At 35.5% G+C, this 20,223-nt stretch overlaps 1 protein-coding gene across 1 annotated transcript in view; it reads right to left on the bottom strand.

The window, feature by feature from the left end:
- The window catches only part of LOC100372674 (stalled ribosome sensor GCN1-like), a 75,422-nt gene that overhangs the window by 31,414 nt on the left and 23,785 nt on the right, over window positions 1-20,223 (bottom strand). The window contains exons 16-29 of the mRNA XM_006818077.3: window positions 19,697-19,880; window positions 18,475-18,599; window positions 17,507-17,685; window positions 15,634-15,730; window positions 14,917-15,039; window positions 14,549-14,747; window positions 13,714-14,060; window positions 13,266-13,490; window positions 12,213-12,340; window positions 8,944-9,133; window positions 1,997-2,233; window positions 1,388-1,582; window positions 832-1,078; window positions 249-370 (exon numbers count right to left, since the gene is read on the bottom strand). Coding sequence (XP_006818140.2) covers window positions 249-370; window positions 832-1,078; window positions 1,388-1,582; window positions 1,997-2,233; window positions 8,944-9,133; window positions 12,213-12,340; window positions 13,266-13,490; window positions 13,714-14,060; window positions 14,549-14,747; window positions 14,917-15,039; window positions 15,634-15,730; window positions 17,507-17,685; window positions 18,475-18,599; window positions 19,697-19,880 — 2,598 coding nt within the window. The remainder of the gene's footprint in view (window positions 1-248; window positions 371-831; window positions 1,079-1,387; window positions 1,583-1,996; window positions 2,234-8,943; window positions 9,134-12,212; window positions 12,341-13,265; window positions 13,491-13,713; window positions 14,061-14,548; window positions 14,748-14,916; window positions 15,040-15,633; window positions 15,731-17,506; window positions 17,686-18,474; window positions 18,600-19,696; window positions 19,881-20,223) is intronic.

Here is a 20,223-nt window from a genome sequence, read left to right as displayed (position 1 = left end):
AATAATTATGAACCAAATAGCATTTGTTATGTTCAAATATCGCTGATACTCTTTATGAGTATAGCAAATACAAAATGGAGAAGCCAAAGCCCCTGGCTGAGGTTCATTCTGTAATAAATGTGACTTTTGGCAATCCTTTGTGAAAGTCCACAGATGCTGGTATGCTACCAGGCATGATGAATGGAAAGATATTGCGTTATTTGCCTATTCCCATTAAATATTTTCTGAAAGCTACAAAAGCCACTTACCTCTCTGACATACGCATTATTATCACCAAAACAGAGAAGTAGATTTGGTAAAACATGTACAACATACGGTTCAAACAATCTTCCAAGCATGATACATAACATTTCAAATGCAAACAATGCACCTAAGAAAAAAAAATAACAGGATGAATTTGTGTGATTTATACCACAGAAGTCAGCTAGTCTTGAATACAGGGAGTATTTATGGTAAACAAGCCATGCATGGCACAGTCCTCGTTAGTTATCAAATTTAAGATATATAGTTTTGTTTAGTAATATAGCTGGAATATAACCATGTCAGGAATATGATTTTTTAACATTAAAATGATTGACATTTGTATCTGATTGTCAAACAAGTACTTGTCCATATTGAGAGATATTGCTCTGGAACAGCATTCAAAATCAGCCATTTTGAATACATGTATATATATATGTATAACATGATGTATTGCTTTCAAATGATAGCATAACACTATCAGATGCATGCTACACAACAATAAGAAAGTTTTCTTCCACTTTCATAGTCTTCATTAGTAATATTTATGGTTGCACATTGTGACCAAATATGGTGAATGCATTTACTTACCCTCCCTATGTCTGAAGTTTTTCTTATCTTGAATCGCCACTGACAATTTAGGCATGATTTCTAGTTGTTTTAAGGACAGTATTCCAAGTCCTTTCACCAAACCAGCTAAACCATAAGCTGCACCTTTTCGTTCACCATAATTTTCTGATTCAAGCAGTAGTTGTAAAAGTTTCTGCACAAGTCCAGGTGCATCTTCCTTGATAGCAGGAACCAATGGCGGAAGACAGTTAGCTACAGCTTCTTGAACCTACAAATACCAAATGTTCTAATAAAGTTTATACTTTGAGTTATATGTACCTTTCACTGATTGTGATCATAGTGAAAAATGATAAAATCAGTTAGTTGGAATTCTGAAATTGTTGTAATCATTGTAAGTAATTTCAGGATTGGATGAGATTTCTCATGAACTGCACAAAAATAAAGACACCTGTGATGTTACAGGGGTCAGTGAAAGGTCATACAAAGTGGGAATGTAAATTTAAAACCATTTCTTTACATTCTCATCAGATCTATTGATAGGGGCCAAAGATATGAATTTATATATTTCCCTGCTCACCTGTTGAGATGGTGTTGATAAGGCTGCAATCAGCTTGGCAACAATTGGCTTGACTTTGGGGTTGTCTTTGTCAAGATGTCTAGCCAAGGAACCCATTAGAATGACTACAGACTGTCTTACTGCATCATAGATATGTGAGTTTGGTGCTTCGTCCATAAATGTCTCAAACACTGGGAGTAGACTACCAACATTATCCTACAAAAAAAAAAGAAAGAAAAAAAAAAAAGAAATATAAATATTACCCATCATGCAACATCCAATATAACTGAGCATGTGATTAAGCAGCGAATGAGATTAAATCTCAACTCTCCTGATTTTTGCGCCATTATTTTTTCCCACCTAGATTTTGCCTGTTTTTACTATTTTACGTTAATTTTTTAAATAATTTTAGACCAAATGGCTATTTGCCATAAAAATATGTGATTTTATTTTATGAATTTATAAAAGTTTGACTTTGGTTCTGGTAGCATGAATATCAATACCACTTGAATGATTAGTCAGATTTGATCATTTTAACCATTCTAGGGGGTCCTGTCACATAAAAAATGCAGAGCCTTGAAAGTCACTTAATGCGTTCGTGAAACAAAACAACATAAAGCTTTATTTTACCTTTCCATGTACATTGATAGCAGCAAGAGAGGCATCCAACATTTTTTTTCGCACTTCTTCATTTTTGTCCCCCAAGGCACCAGGTACAAAAAAGTCAAATAGTGGAGTAATTTCATCTTGCGATAGATGTGGAGACATCTTCTTTATAGACAGCGCAATACCACAGCGTGCATGGAACTGGTCTGGTGGGGATTCTGACACAACTCTACCAAGGCTGTCAATCACTGGAGGTGGTACCTGCAATGGAAAAGGGTTATCATTATTTGCCTGCTCGTATACTAACAAGGTAAATTGTACAAATACAATGAAGACAAAAAATAGGCATATAGCGAAGACTAATATATTGATATGATAGTATATCTATATCAATGTGGTACTATATCAGTGTTCTCCACAAATAAAATTTAAAGAGGGGCGGTAATTTGCATATAATTAGCATATTTAATTTGCATATAATTAGCATACTAATCAAACATTTCAAAGGAAATTCTTAGCACTTTTATATTTACATCAATTAAATACTGTGTACAAGTACTATATTAATGTTCTTGAATTATTTTGATGAATAAGTTAAACCACTTGATGTAAAAAAAATATCAACTTTGACAAATGAAGAATATCAATTTTATTCTTTGTAAAAGTGTAATGGAACAAGTTGTGAAATTCTAGCCTTTCATTTATTTCTTTTAAATTTCTTTCTAATATTTCCATTTTTATAGGTTTTATAAATGCACTGAGATATTTTAATAGTTGAAAACCCCAAGTAATAAGAAGAAAAATATTTTCACATAACAAAATTATCATTTAAAAGAAAAAGAAAAAATCGAATCCGATGACTGTAAATAAATTAATCATTATGTTGATTGCATTGTGGGTACTGAGGACAAAGGTCAAATCAGATACCGTGACATCCATGTTGTTTCAGTCTTTACCGTACGTTTTGTTTTGGTGATTTATTTGATGATTCTTTTTACTTTTCGCCAATAAAAGGCAAGTAACAAGCAATTGGACCAATAAATTGTTGCTGGTTCTCCTGTTCTTAAGTATCTCAGCTAATTCAGGAATGATGAGAAAACTTGTTTTGACTATCCCATTGCGTGATTAACGCAAATGCTTGTGACAATCACTTCACGCATCCATTCATTGTTTTTAGTTTATTTATTCAGCCAGTTTTTCCCCAGACATCAAATCCATTGTCCTAGTTGTCACCTATGCCACTATCTGTCTCTTAGTTCTTTGTTTTATCGCCTGTCAATTAATAAGAGGTCTCTCAATAATGTCGTCGGGACATCTTCTGGGAATGTGAAACCACTGTCACCGAAAACAAAGTGCTGAAGATAAATAGAAGGGCGCTACAAATTGAAGAGGGGCGCAAATAAATTAAAGAGGGGCCTTTCGCCCCTCATAAATCCCTCGTGGAGAACACTGAATACTCAACTAACAATACAATGTATTTGATCGGGACAGGAAATGTGAATGCAGGGCGCTTGTTGACCGATGCAGGGCGCACGACTTCCTATGCAGGGCGCTGCGCCCTGCTAAAACCCCTCTATCAATGTGGTAGTATATCTATCAATGTGGTAGTATATCTATCAATGTGGTGGTATATCTATCAATGCAGTGGTACATCTATCAATGTGGTGGTATATCAATCAATGTGGTGGTATATCTATCATTGTGGTGGTATATCTATATCTATGTGGGGGTATATCAATCAATGTGGTGGTATATCTACCAATGTGGTGGTATATCTATCAATGTGGTGGTATATCTATCAATGTGGTGGTATATCTATCAATGTGGTGGTATATCAATCAACGTGGCGGTATATCTATCAATGTGGTGGTATATCTATCAATGTGGGGGTATATCTATATCTATGTGGGGGTATATCAATCAATGTGGTGGTATATCTATCAATGTGGTGGTATATCTATATCTATGTGGAGGCATGTCAATCAATGTGGTGGTATATCTATCAATGTGGTGGTATATCTATCAATGTGGTGGTATATCTATCAATGTGGTGGTATATCTATCAATGTGGTGGTATATCTATCAATGTGGTGGTATATCTGTCAATGTGGTGGTATATCTGTCAATGTGGTGGTATATCTGTCAATGTGGTGGTATATCTATCAATGTGGTGGTATATCTATCAATGTGGTGGTATATCTATCAATGTGGTGGTATACCCATCAATGTGGTGGTATACCCATCAATGTGGTGGTATATCAATCAATGTGGTGGTATACCCATCAATGTGGTGGTATACCCATCAATGTGGTGGTATATCTATCAATGTGGTGGTATATCTATCAATGTGGTGGTATACCCATCAATGTGGTGGTGTATCTATCAATGTGGTGCTATATCTATTAATGTGGTAGTATATCAATCAATGTGATGATATATCTACCAATGTGGTGGTATATCTATCAATGTGGTGGTATATCTATCAATGTGGTGGTATATCTATCAATGTGGTGGTATATCTATCAATGTGGTGGTATATCTATCAATGTGGTGGTATATCTATCAATGTGGTGGTATGTCTATCAATGTGGTGGTATATCTATCAATGTGGTGGTATATCTATCAATGTGGTGGTATGTCTATCAATGTGGTGGTATGTCTATCAATGTGGTGGTATGTCTATCAATGTGGTGGTATATCTATCAATGTGGTGGTATATCTATCAATGTGGCAGTATATCTATCAATGTGGTGGTATATCTATCAATGTGGTGGTATGTCTATCAATGTGGTGGTATACCCATCAATGTGGTGGTATATCTATCAATGTGGTGGTATATCTATCAATGTGGTGGTATATCTATCAATGTGGTGGTATATCAATCAATGTGGTGGTATATCTATCAATGTGGTGGTATACCCATCAATGTAGTATATCTATCAACATTTCACAATTTACATTTAGTTACAAAGACATTTTTTATGCAAACTTAAAGTGCCTGTGCAATGCCCACCCTCATGTTTCCCATTTTAGATCTGTGTTCCACTGAAATGGGCAGTTATTGCTTTTTTGCTGAAAATGATTACTCGTATCCAGGTAAATTTGGGATATTTCTCGTGTTGTAGCCACGCCCACCTGTCGTTGACTGTTTTCGGATTTCCGACTCTCGCCGAAAGTGTCCCACCAAATGACAAAATGTGAGAGGAAGTCATACCCCTGAGCCATAATAACATTGGTCATTTAGTATACTTTTAAACGATATACATTTTTCGGTCTGCGTTTTTTTTTCGATTTTATCTTTTTTTGAGAGAGTTTTTAGATGTTGTGTTGTGGGCAGTTGCAGTGAAACGTATAGTCAGTGTTTGTATTCACGCGTTTCTAATCGATCCAAAGGTGCGACATCACTTAACCTCAGATTCTTTTTTTGTGTGGAAAAACTGTCCTCGTCCATGAAAAAAAAAACTAGGTTTAAAGAGAAACGCCGACAATGTAAACCTGACAACACTTTTGAAAGAAATAGATTCCGGACCAGCCCATGATCACCGAGGCGGATTTCAGAAGAGAGAGAGACGTCCAGCAAGTGTTTCAAATGAGTTGATTTTTTTTGCAATCCTGATTTTCTTTTTATAGAGGCCATTTAGTCCCTGTTAAGTAAAAAGTAGCAATAATTTTGACAGTGACACGAAAACAAAGCGTCGGACAAACAGGAAATTACACAGCCCTTACACACTGCTAATTGTTTTCATTTACGAAGGCTAAAAGTTTCCGAATTGTTTGGTGATTGGTGTTGAATGTTGAATTCACACCTCTGTTCTTTTTTTACCTCCATGCTTGCAGCTTGATCTGCGTAATAATTTATGAAATAAGAATCCGGGCTTGGTCAATGTGTTTCCACCAAATACAGTTTTAATACGATGTTATAATTATGATAATCATGCCATGGATCACGCTAACTCGAATCCACTCAGAATTTATCTGTATGTGTGTCGATCTAGATTATTTTTGTTATCCAATTAAACAGCGACAGTGTACAAACGTGCGCCAGTGTCGGTGACGATTACGGTGACCAGCTACACCAGAACAGACATATTTAGCATCTAACTCAACCCCATGCAACAAAAATTGATACTATGTGTTCATTACGGTCCATTCTTCCTCTACGAACAAGTACATAAGTCAATGTAGTATATCTATCAACATTTCACAATTTACATTTAGTTACAAAGACATTTTTTATGCAAACTTAAAGTGCCTGTGCAATGCCCACCCTCATGTTTCCCATTTTAGATCTGTGTTCCACTGAAATGGGCAGTTATTGCTTTTTTGCTGAAAATGATTACTCGTATCCAGGTAAATTTAGGATATTTCTCGTGTTGTAGCCACGCCCACCTGTCGTTGACTGTTTCCGGATTTCCGACTCTCGCCGAAAGTGTCCCACCAAATGACAAAATGTGAGAGGAAGTCATACCCCTGAGCCATAATAACATTGGTCATTTAGTATACTTTTAAACGATATACATTTTTCGGTCTGCGTTTTTTTTTCTATTTTATTTTTTTTGAGAGAGAGTTTTTAGATGTTGTGTTGTGGGCAGTTGCAGTGAAACGTATAGTCACAGTGTTTGTATTCACGCATTTCTAATCGATCCAAAGGTGCGACATCACTTAACCTCAGATTCTTTTTTTGCGTGGAAAAACTGTCCTCGTCCATGAAAAAAAAAACTAGGTTTAAAGAGAAACGCCGACAATGTAAACCTGACAACACTTTTGAAAGAAATAGATTCCGGACCAGCCCATGATCACCGAGGCGGATTTCAGAAGAGAGAGAGACGTCCAGCAAGTGTTTCAAATGAGTTGATTTTTTTTGCAATCCTGATTTTCTTTTTATAGAGGCCATTTAGTCCCTGTTAAGTAAAAAGTAGCAATAATTTTGACAGTGACACGAAAACAAAGCGTCGGACAAACAGGAAATTACACAGCCCTTACACACTGCTAATTGTTTTCATTTACGAAGGCTAAAAGTTTCCGAATTGTTTGGTGATTGGTGTTGAATGTTGAATTCACACCTCTGTTCTTTTTTTACCTCCATGCTTGCAGCTTGATCTGCGTAATAATTTATGAAATAAGAATCCGGGCTTGGTCAATGTGTTTCCACCAAATACAGTTTTAATATGATGTTATAATTATGACAATCACGCCATGGATTACGCTAACTCGAATCCACTCAGAATTTATCTGTATGTGTGTCGATCTAGATTATTTTTGTTATCCAATTAAACAGCGACAGTGTACAAACGTGCGCCGGTGTCGGTGACGATTACGGTGACCAGCTACACCAGAACAGACATATTTAGCATCTAACTCAACCCCATGCAACAAAAATTGATACTATGTGTTCATTACGGTCCATTCTTCCTCTACGAACAAGTACATAAGTGACAATTTAGTCAAAGACGAGAAAACTGCACAAGAAATGTGCCTTATTTACATGCATCGGCAATGCAAGTTGCCATGTGACTTCCCCTTCTGACGTCACAAGGGGAATTTCTGTAAGCTAATGAGAAGCTAATGAGGAGCCTCGTTTTAAAATACACAAAAATAAAGTTGCCGTAGACTGAGTTTAAAACACATTTTTTGACTTAAAAAAAATAATTCATGCTTAGAAACATAAAAATTGATAATATTTATGTATCAATGGATAATTTTAGGCATGAAAATAGCAGCAATTTCACAGGCACTTTAAAATTGGTTAACAAAATCCAAACGAAATCTAACTACTAAAACTGAAACATTTGTAGAACATTGCATGTTTTCGAAACATTTTATTGTTCACACTGAAATCAAAAATATTATCATTATAAAGCATGATGGGATACATCAATTAGGGTTATTCCAAATAGTAAACATGGGTAAGATAGCTACACATCAGATGGATTCATGAGAATTTCATTCATAGTTCAAACAAGTCATTGAAAATGACACAGTCCCCGTTAAAGTTTTGAAAGGCCCCTTTGTGCTTGTCATATTAAAGCAGAGGGGTTGTCACGAGCGTATTTTTGAAACTTGACTTCCAAGTGGTGTATACAACAGATTGTTTATTTACATCAAAATACGTGTTCTGTGTAGTAGTAATATGGCCAAAAATAAAAACAGCCGTTATTCGGCCATCTTTGATCTGATTATGAAACTCACTGATATGTATGATGTATGTGCCAAATACAAATGAAAATGGTACATAAATTGTGGAAATATAGTAGGCCAAAAAGTCAGATGGCTGTCAATCGGCCATCCTTGACCAGATTTTGAAACAAATTGTCATGGACATGCATCCTAACATGTATAATCTATGTACAAAGTTTGAATGACAACTGACAAAGCATGTCCAAAATACAACATTTTCAAAAAACAAGATGGCTGCCAGTCGGCCATTTTGAATCGAATCGCTAAACCACTGCATGTGCATATGTCCCACATAAGGTGCTAGGCACATGCAAAGAATGAAGGGAATCGGTCAACAGGATTCTGGACAGACTGACACATGGACAGACTGACACATGGACGGACGGACACAGGAACTCACGGACGGTCAGGACATGTATCCTAACATGTATGATCTATGTACTAAATTTGAATGAAAACTGACAAAGCATGTCCAAAATACAACATTTTCAAAAAACAAGATGGCTGCCAGTCGGCCATTTTGAATCGAATCGCTAAACCACTGCATGTGCATATGTCCCACCATAAAGTACTAGACATATGCAAAGAATGAACGGAATCGGTCCAATGGATTCTGAGATATGACTCCAGACGGACGCACAGACGCAGGGCCGGAGACCGAATTATAAGTCCCTGTTTTCGGACTTCGTCCGAACGGGGACTAATAATACAAACAGGGTATTCTCAATACAGGCAAGCCAATAATAAACTATTATACATATTTCTCTCTCAGATAAAACATTCTAGAAACTTACCACTTGTTTTTTTTGGTAGACATCAAAGAGTTGTTTCAAAACATCTGATGCACAGTCTGGATACTTTTCCACAGCATTTGCCAGAGCAGAGGATGATGATTCTCTAATGACACTCTCATGGTGGACTATATCTTTGATTAACTTTGTACACAGCACAGAATCCAGTTCCATATCACATTCATCCCATAACCTATAAAATGTTTTGTTGAAATGAGTAATTCAAATTACACAGAGGCACCTTGTATATACGAGTATATGAAATTTGTGGGAATATGATGGTATTAACCTTCTCGGCATCAGACTTTTCCCACCCTATTTATTCTGCACTTTTTTTTTTTAATTCTTCAATATTAACAAAAGTTTTTACCCAAAAAATGTGGCTATTTCTGTCCCAATCTTCTGAAGGAAAGTGCAGACTATAAACAGGACTATTTTGTGAACTGGTGGTGAAAAGGTTAATATGTGACCGCATAACATGTCTGGGATGGTTACAATAGATATATCAGTGTTTTATTACTTGAATGTGACATATTTGCATGAATTACAGGATATGAGTGGGAAATAGGTGGAAAAAAGAAACTATTTAAGAAGACATTTTTTTTCCTACAACATTTTAACCAATATGAGAAAATAATCTATGAAAACAAGTACAAAGAATCTATAGAAGTGCAATACGGTTTCAAAAGTAGTCACACCTCGGAGAGGTGTTAAATTTGCCACAACCCAAGTGTTAACTAGCACACAATTCCATAATACATAGTATATAATAAAGAAATAAAGTGCATGTTGAGTGATAAGTCCACATGTTTACGAGACGTCCCTCACACGTGGAATGTATTTACACGCAACCCGGATCAAATTTGAATTGAAACAAAATTGAAACAAAGAAGCATCTGCCGTTGCTTGGTCAGGATAGAGAGACAATTTTCATGGGTAAATGCTAATAGAAGACTTAGCCTCAATGCCCCAAATACTTCGACCTAACCACTTTATTTGTACAAGTAGAAAAAGTGTTATGTTTTGAAACCTGCCATTGTCTTCATTTAAACGGCGGCGCGTGACACAAGAATTCTGTGACCCTTCGGTGAACATGCACCCGTTTTTACTAACTACAATTATAATTCTATGATTCTTTAATCGCTGACCACGTGTTCATACTAATTTTACCGAAAGAAAAAACAATTTTCACATGTTATGCGGAGTGTGCTGGCTGGTCATGGCCGTTTATTACATTAATGTGCTTTCACGTTTCCTGTGCAATTTCGTGAAGAGCAAACATCGATTCTATGCAAACGACTGAACGAACTTTTTGATATAAACACTTAAATGAATAATAAACAAAAAGCGCTGGAAATAGTAATTAAAGCTGCTTTTATTTGCGACCTTCGCAATGTAATCCGCGTACACTAGTCGACTGTAATGTTGAGTACAGGGCGGCATGCGCCGGTTGACGCCTAGGCTAGATCGCGTTGACACCTATTTGCTACCATTATTTTTATATATGAATCACCCCTAAAGTAAAAACCTTAACAGCATCATGCCAATCGTAACCAACCATGTACACATCATTTCATAACCATGGTAAATATTTGATTTTACTGTGATAAAACACAATTGAACGTACGTTGTTATATTATAAGCAAACGTTACAAGCCTTTGTATTACCCCTCGCATAGGGCTTTTTTGCTACTAGCAAACGATACATTTTACCACTCGCATATGCCGTTTTTACCACTAGCATATGGCATATTTTGCTACTTGCGACTCGCAACTTGGTACTCGCATACGGCACTATTTCTAGGTCGTACATACCTGGTACGTCATTAAAAACATTTTTATTTAATCAGTAATACATTGTAATAAAAATGTTGCACGCTGGAATGTTAAAAAATGTTTCAAAATGTCCGTAAAATGTAGCAATAATAAAGTTCCTTTGCTTCTTTCTTGGGAAAACCAAGTCCCGGAACCAAGTGAAGACGGATTTCTCTAAATGATAGTCATTGGCTGTTTTCATTACATGTATCCTTCGTTTCAGTCCTGCACTTGAATCTAAGAAACAATTTTATTGGATTCAGCAAAGTTTTTAACACCTAGAACGATTGACATAATAAATTGTTGTAAAAATCCAGGTTGGCTACTGTGATCACCGGACGTAAACACTTCGACGCTGTGAACCATCAAACGGCCCGCCGACTGTGGTCATTGGTTGCCGTTGTCTGTTGATAAACCATCAAAGAGGCACACCAAGGAGTTGTCGTTTCGTCACTCTTTTTCACTGCACTATTAAACTGGCATCGCTTCTGTGGCAAGACATCCCAGAAGTTATTTTTTCTTTTTTATTCCAAAAAGAATGCGACTTCTGATACTGGACATTAAAATTAAAAATCGGAAAAAAACATGGGATCGGCTCATTGTCGCGTTTCTTTGACGGCAGTGGAACCCCGTACAATTTTCCCGGGAAACGTAACCGAACTGCGGTGACTTACAACTTGGTAAAGTTAAGGATTTGACTGTAAACAGTGGAGAAGACATTTGATGAAGTTTGTGTTTTTAGGACATTTTTTATTTACAGTGGAACACAATATTAGGCTTGTCTGAATTTAGGAAATTATTGGATACTGTAATTCGTTTTATTGTTTGCGCAGACACTGTAAACAATGAACGTACATGTGAAAGACGTTGGATTACATGTTGATAATAGCTTTATTGAAAGTGTTGCACCAGGAAATCACACAAGACGACTGTAGTATTTATTGTTACAGTTGACTTTTGTATTATACGGAACACAGCCAGACCTGCATACAAACTTTGGGGGACACACAGTAGGTCCGGATAACCGAAAATTTTGGATATTCGATGTCCGGATAATCGACGTTCTACTGTACATGCAACAGTTTTCAATGAGTCTAAGGAGTCTGGTAAATCATACATGCAACAGTTTTCAATGAGTCTAAGGAGTCTGGTAAATCATACATGCAACAGTTTTCAATGAGTCTAAGGAGTCTGGTAAATCATACATGCAACAGTTTTCAATGAGTCTAAGGAGTCTGGTAAATCATACATGCAACAGTTTTCAATGAGTCTAAGGAGTCTGGTAAATCATACATGTAGCAATTTTCAATGAGTCTAGGGAGTCTGGTAAATCATACATGCAACAGTTTTCAATGAGTCTAAGGAGTCTGGTAAATCATACATGTAGCAATTTTCAATGAGTCTAGGGAGTCTGGTAATTCACATGTGCAACAGTTTAATATTATCTATATTCTTACCTATCAGCCAACTTGACATTGTCTTCTTCAGTGTCATGTTTAGCCACCCATACTCTTTGAGTTAATTTAATAGCCTCTTCATAATTGACATCAGTAGTTGGTAGAATCAGAGTCAAAGCCAATAAACCCTGGTATAATGGATAAAATCTCATGTTATGAGGATATCAAATACACGGATGATTTTTTAACCTATTCATACTTAAATAATAATACAGTGATACAGTACAGTCCAAGCATGAGTTAACTCTCAATGGCTATCAACTTTGACTTTTAAAAGTGAGTATCATTTAAACTTTTTTTTTTTAAGTACTTACCAGTATTACTAATACAAGCCATATTTAGGCACATTACTCTGCCAAGTTTAGATATATGGTGGTTTTGAAAAAATCTTGTTATGCTGGATTACGCTGTACAATTGTTCAGACAAAATATGGTGCATCCTAATCTATGTTTTCTTAATTCATTGTTTGCTGTTTGATGGAAATATCTTTTTTTAATGAAGCAATATGCAAGTGTAAACTTTCCAACGTCGCACAAGTTTGTAATTAACTTACAGAAATGTTTTTGGATTTTGCAAGTCAGTGAAAATCATGAAATTTGTTAAAATGTCACCTGGATCCCAAAGACATATCACAGCAATTTTTGCAAAATTATGTCCTGACAAACACCATTAAATCAGCAGCTCACAAATGTTCCTAGCAACCAATATTAATAAACTGTTAAAAGTATTTTAACCATGTTATATGCAAGTGAAAATGGAGTTTTGATGGCAACACTACTATGCACTCCTATTCTACACCATACAGGCAACTACTGTGAAATAATTTATTTTCACTGAAATTAATTTTCGCTGAAAATACTTTGGGAGTATTTTGAATGGAATTTATTTTCACTGATTTTTGGTGAGTTGAATGTAAAATATAGATAAAAAGGTATATTCGCTGGATTTTATTTTTACTGAATCACTCCTTCAGCAAAAATAGCAAAAAATAATTCCAAGAGAAAATAAAGTATTTTACAGTATCTCAAAATTTGTATCATAGCAACACATACCTGTAATGCAGCCTCTCTAACCAGATTACATGGTGACTGTAGCACATCTAATAACACATCTATCTCTTCTTGTTCAGCTATAGTACAACCATTTAAACCACTTGCACACATACAAACATCCAGCAGTGCTTTGCTTGACATCTGTTGTAACTTTGGTGTACTTGTAGCTATCAATTGAGTCAACAATCGTAACATGTCTCTCCTCGGCAACAAGTCAGGTCCTTCCTGTATTGCAATATTTATATGAAAAGGTTTCAACAAACCTCAGTTGAGAGAAAAAAACGCACACAACTAAAACCATGTCCCCTCCAACATCATCCTTTACAATCAAAATGGTCAACAAATCATATTTCAAATATCAAGAACATATGGTTATTCCAAAAAAATGTCCTGATAAACAAAACAAAATTGTCATTTATAATAATGTTAACAAATGCTAAAAACATACCTCATCTACTTGTTCTTGCTCAACTGATGATTGTGACCTCAACTGTGCATGTACAGTGATGATTTCAACAGCCATTTCCATGACAACATCATCACCATGGACTTCCTTGCCACCATCTTTCAAAACACATCTCAAAAATGGAAAACAGTATGAGAAACTAGCAGGCGGCAATGATTCAGCTTTCTTTGTGACACCATAGCTTTGGGTGTTCTTTGTAGGTACAGTGGTGTTGTAAAGCATGTTTACTACTCCAGTAGCCTGGGTAATGAGATCTTCTTGACACCATTCACTGTCAATATCACACTGGGGTCTGTGAAGTCTTAGTGTCGAGTATGCAACCACATTGCCTGTGTACAAATATGTAAGTTTTATTTAAACAAAATGTACAAGTTATTAAAAAATCAATTCACCATTTCATGGAGCACATTACAAAAGAAACATGCTACTGTTATCAGCAGGCAGTACCGTAAAATCTGTATTTGAAGCCGTATCCCCTCTGTACCATCTTAATAGAAACCACAAATTTTAAAGTAAATATTCTGTCTGCACTTTTCATTACTTAACATATGTGTATTTAATTAAATATATTATGAGTTGGTTGTCATTATGCTTTACATATATTTCTATGGGCAGTGTGCACGTAGCTGTGGAAAACCGGTTGAAGAGTCAGTGAAAACAGCTAAAGTCAAAGAAATCTTGAGCAAGCAAATTTACACATGATGCATATCTATCCCAAAGTATTTTCAGCCTTTGTGATGGTTGCCAGGCGGTGAAAATGCCTGGATGTCTGCCTTCAAGAATAGTATAGAATCGTGTGAAAGGCAGCAAGACTTACCTAAATCAGTCATATTTGAATCAAATGCACATTTTCTAAGATGCAAAAAAACTTTAGTCACATGAGGAGCTGCTAATAATGACGAAACTAAGGAGAGTAGACTCCTCAGTAAAGTGGGGACATGTTGCCTCATTGATTTCATATTACCATCAGAACTGCACATCAACATATGTGTGATATTAGACAACTGTACATCCAACTGAAAGAAACAAAGACGACAAAATTAGCTACAAAATCAGAGAATTAATTTTAGGACTCTTAATTACAGGTTCAAAGAAGTTATCTGGCATCTGCTGACAGCAATACTGAAAAATACCAGTTTATTTTGCATACACCCAGTGAATGTAGTAATGAATAACAAGACTTACTTTTTTCATCTTTTTCCTAATGGTTGACTCTTTCTCAAGCTCTGCTTGCATGATCTCTTGTTGTTTCTTAGATAACTGTGGTTCTTTTTTGCCTGTCTTAGCAGCTTTTTTCTTTTCAAGTTCCTTACATGGAGAAGAAATTGTTTCACAAATAGGTGAAGACAGAAGAATGATTCAGTAAACGCAGCTTGCAAGAAATTAAATATTGTAAACAGGTTTTGCCTGAGGCAAATGTTAGTGAAGTTAGTGTAATTTGGTGACAGTTGGATAGGGTAGTCGCATTAACTAATTACAAATAACTACTGTGAAATACTTTATTTCAGCTTGAATTGACTTTTGTAAAACGAATTTTTGGGTGTTTTGTGTGGTAAAATTTCACTGATTTTTGAAGACTTGAAAGTAAAAAATAGTATATTAGCTGGATTTTATTTTCACTGAATCATTCCTTCAGCGGAAATAGCGAAAATAAAGTATTTTACAGTATATACACAATTTGTTTGCTCTATTACTAGTGCATGTGGTTATTAGTAAATGATATTGACGTGTCTACGGTCAAAAAAGGTTATATTTGGATGACCTAGCATGCAAATGTTTATATGAGATTTTAGTAGAGCAAATATGATATTAGGAATCCTGGCAATGCAGTACAATTAGTTTTCTATTGACAGACCCAACAACACAAAATGAAAAATTTCTGAAAAAGCCACCAGTTCTTACCTTCCTAAGTTCCATTTCCATGAGTTGTTCTTTGTATGAGTAAGCTTTGTTTTCTCGTCGCATTGATCCAAAGTTCATACTTTCAGACTGCGCAGCACTGCAATCAAATAAACAATTTTCTAGAATTACCGTTAAAGTCCTATTAAACTGCGGTTTATATTACAATGTATCAATTTAAAAATTGGGATCAAAAGCTCAAGTTCGGGGTGCGGTTTCTATTACGTACATATTGCAATCACTAAATGGGCGTGGTCATTTTTTGTCCACAACACATGCACAAAACAAACAATACACCGTACAATCTCTTGAATAGGCATCGGAAAAGAGTGAAAGGCCTTATTTTGGTTCTAAAATAGGCGTTACGAAATGTTGAAAAATTACAGTCAATCAAAAAAAATATCCACATGATACAAAAAATACTCAGTATTTTTAATGTAATATGCATTTATTTTTTTTTAATTTTCTTGGTAACGAAAAGTATATTCTAACAGAAGTTTCAAATAAAAACACGAATGCACTGCTTAGTAGCAAATGATCACAGAACGGTAGCTCGATCCGGCCATGCTGCGGGTCACAAGTGAATAACTTACTTGTTTTCGAAGTGTTGATATTGGTGATTATTATTTAGTAGTGATTACAATAACGCACGAAAAATAAATTTGTTGAATTGTTATAAAATGCAAGTAAAATTCAACTTAGTTTCCCCGTAAGCGAATGATTTCAGTCACATGTAAACAGCCGATACGATATCCGCCATGTTTTTGAATGCTCACGTGACGTATTATTGACCGGATAGGTCAAGTCGCTAATTAACCAATCAAAATACTGGATGGTGCCCACGTGTTTAAATTACATAGCTCATTTAAATTTGTTAATGACAGTTCAGCGACCTCAAGGTGAACGCAACACGGAAGAGATTTACCGATAATGTAGTGCGATCTTTTGCCTTTGATTTCCATGGGAAAACGGCATGATTTTTTTTTTAAATCAAGAAATTATTTGTTTTCGAAAGATAAATTATTCTTCAATGCTCAGTTTAACACTTTTACGGTGATAAAAGCTCATTGTCTAAAACTTATGAAACACAGACGTATTCAGAAAGAGTATTGACAGAGGTCGCCGCCAGAACAAAAGCAGTTTCATTGCCTGTCTGACATCTTATCACCGCTGAACAATAAATAGGTGTGAATATTTTTAGGCATGTTGTCGAAACAAATGAATAGGATTAGGAACAATGCCGTTTTGGAACAGCTGTTTGAAACAATGAAGTCAGTCATGGTCTTGTTGAATTGGGGGTGCGGTTAGTAATAGGTACTTTTCAAGTTTTCAATTTTTGTTAAGAACTCTTTAACCCCGAAGCTGGAATTGGGGGTGCGGTTACTATTACGTATGCGGTTTATATTAGGACTTTAACGGTAGCACTTCTTATACAAATAAAATAAATCTCTGCAAACATAAAAAGTCAATGACATCATAGTCACATCTTTTGACATTCAAACTTCAAAATTAGTGCAAGAGAAATTATTACAGACTTTCTCCAAAAAATGTTTTAATAATGGACGAAAATGGCTGCCAGTCCAACAACTTGGAAAGTCACAAAAAGCTTAAAAAGAACTCCATGTGCTAAGAATACTGATGACATGAAGTACAAATAAGGAATACTGTATTTACTATATTAGAAGCACATCTGGTATTTATTTATTGCCTAATACATTACAGTTATGCATATTAATTAGGTTACATGACCACATATGCCTCCATTATAGCACTAATCGCATACCACTATCCGCAACAATACTTGACATATTACACTTTGTTAGCGAAAAATGGTGGTGAACGACAGCATGATGATTTGACATGACTGTGTACTTACCTTGCAAGCACTGATTTATTATACAACTCTCCTTCTGGTGTCAGCAAAATGGCAAACTCATCCTGGGTGATGTTGTAAAGTTCCGCCGTCCCAAGGAAACTGACACAATGAGTAATGACGCGTGGAAGCATTTCACTTGGTGCAATACGAACTAGTGTCTTCAATGCATTTAGTTGAGGCTATAAAAAGGAAAACAATATATAAAACATATCGGAACCAATGTCAAGATAATAATGATTCTGTAAACTCAAATTTCATAAGTGTTGATGACTTTAGCAAAATTTTGAATGTCGTAAAATCATCAAATCATGAAAAATTCTTCGTTGTGAATATTAATTGGTTTTTGTTGGGTTTGCAATATACAAGGACAAAACAGCATTATTTAGTATAGACTGATGCAGCTTTGGCGGCCCGAAGTCGTGTGGTAGAAACGCCCAAGCTTGCGAGGACACATAAGCCATATAATACAATGAAGATACATGGACCATTTGAATTGAGACATTATCATAAAATCTGAACATTTCTAGAAATAATAAATGTAAATGAGTGAGTGAGTTTGTGGAAGAACTGATGAACTAGTGTTGGTCTCATTGATTTTCGAGTGTCCTTGCATACGCACAAATTTGTTTGCTTTTCAAGAGCAGAACTAAAATTAACCTTTCACTTCTCCGTTCACAATATTACTGTAGGTCGTATCATTCATTCCATTTTGTGGTGCTATTTGTGGGAAATTGTTTTTGATAGCCACAGATGGAACTCACGGTGCGCCATTGCAATATCATCATACATTGAAAAGTTGCACAACTTTATCTAATAAATACTTGTCTTAAGACAAATTTTAATGTTTCAGAGACAACCACATTTTCAAACTTTCAATAACAATAAATTTAATATCATTACACAACTCCAGCATATTACACTTGTAATCCTAGTACTGCTGAAAGTAAGAAAAACAATCCTCTACATACCTCTGTAATTTCATTTCCTGATGTAATTTTGGTGAATATTTCCTCAGCTTTTTCAGCCACAAACTGGAGTGGCTCCACCTTCAATTTTACCAGTAAATCAGTCCAAAGGTTTGGGTTAGCATATACTAGGAATTAAACAAGTATGACCATATAAATGTAATCAACTTTACTGACTTTACTACACATGCCATACAATTACCACTGATAGAAATATATAATAATCAATAAGATAGGGGTACACAAACAAGAGACATAAACAAAATTGAAGGTACATGTAATTCACAAATACATGCACATTTACAAACTAAACAGAGAGACAGTGATCTCTAAGAAAACAGTCCCCGAGCAGTACTTTGGTAGGAAGCCAGATAAAGATAAACACGGTATCCAACCTAGGAGGCTGCATCAAACAAGATGATTTCTATAACATTCATGTCAATTGAAAACCAGTTTGACTTTCATAATATATCGTCATGGAAATATATAATAAGGTATGAAGGGTGTGATATGTGATGAAATTCACACATGAATTGAAAATAAACCTACATTTTTAGAAATAATGTAATTTAGTGAGTGTGCAAATGAACATGTTTGTCGTTCATCTCGGATCATTTTGATAGTGTCAGTGCTTTTTGCAAAATGTGTAAAAGTAACAATAATTTCGCTCATTTCTGTTTACACAAACAATTATTGCCTTCTGTGACAGTTTTGGTTAGAACTATGGTTGATTGATGTGCACAAAATTAAATTGCTTTCAAATTTAAATGTTCACAAAGCACAAGAGTTTACATCTTATGTGACCTTCATTGCATATTACCATACAGGGTTATGAATAATGCAAACCCTTATTTTATGAACCCTTGATTCTCCTTAGAACATGTTGACAAGACATATACAAGGACAATGGGTCAACAATGCATCAGACATAACAACTGTTGTTGATGTGTCCTTTTCCAAGAATTTTTATTTCCATTCACAATTGCAAAAATTTCTCATAAAAAATTCTTCATATAACCGAGTTTCAGAATAAAAGTGTAGAAAAAGTAACAGACAACACAGGAATGAAAGTGACATCAACCAAATAAGAACTAACATGGTGACCAGTGATGCAATATTTTTAGTAATCTTTCTGGCAACTATTCAGAACCAAGTGACAACCTTTTACTCTCAATTGATGAATAAATTACAACATGTACAGTACTCCAAATTACTCTATTCTTACCTATACATGGATGATGTGTGTCAAAAAGTATTTCCATAGCCAAGGCATGACATTCCTTACTATCAGTAAAATCTGGTCCTAAGACAACCATACTCAATCCACTGACAAGTATCTGTGGACGTATCACCTTTGAGGGTTCTGCACTACTTTCTTCACTGGTAAGAAGGTTCTCATAATCCTGCACCTGTTAAGTGAATAGATTTTATTAGTTAGTGTGAGCACATATGAAAGATGTACACATCTGTATTGAAGTGTAAGATGTGAGAATTCACAAAATACCACAGGCACAGACAATCTGTGTCAGCCATTTTGTTTTGAATTGCAAAACAAAATTACATACTAGTACACATCTTCACAATATTATGTCCAACAGACAGACATATTCAAATAATATGCTGCCCTATATAGTGTTATAAGCTGCCACTATAGCACTATATGCTGCCCCTTTAGCATTATGTGCTGCCCGTATAGCTCTACGTGCAGCCTCTATAGCACTATATGCTGCCCCATAGTGCTACATGTTGTCC

This window comes from Saccoglossus kowalevskii, chromosome 16 (genome assembly GCF_978046115.1).
Source record: "Saccoglossus kowalevskii chromosome 16, keSacKowa6.1, whole genome shotgun sequence".
Classification (NCBI taxonomy): Eukaryota; Metazoa; Hemichordata; class Enteropneusta; family Harrimaniidae; genus Saccoglossus; species Saccoglossus kowalevskii.
This window is presented reverse-complemented; position numbering and strand designations above follow the sequence as displayed.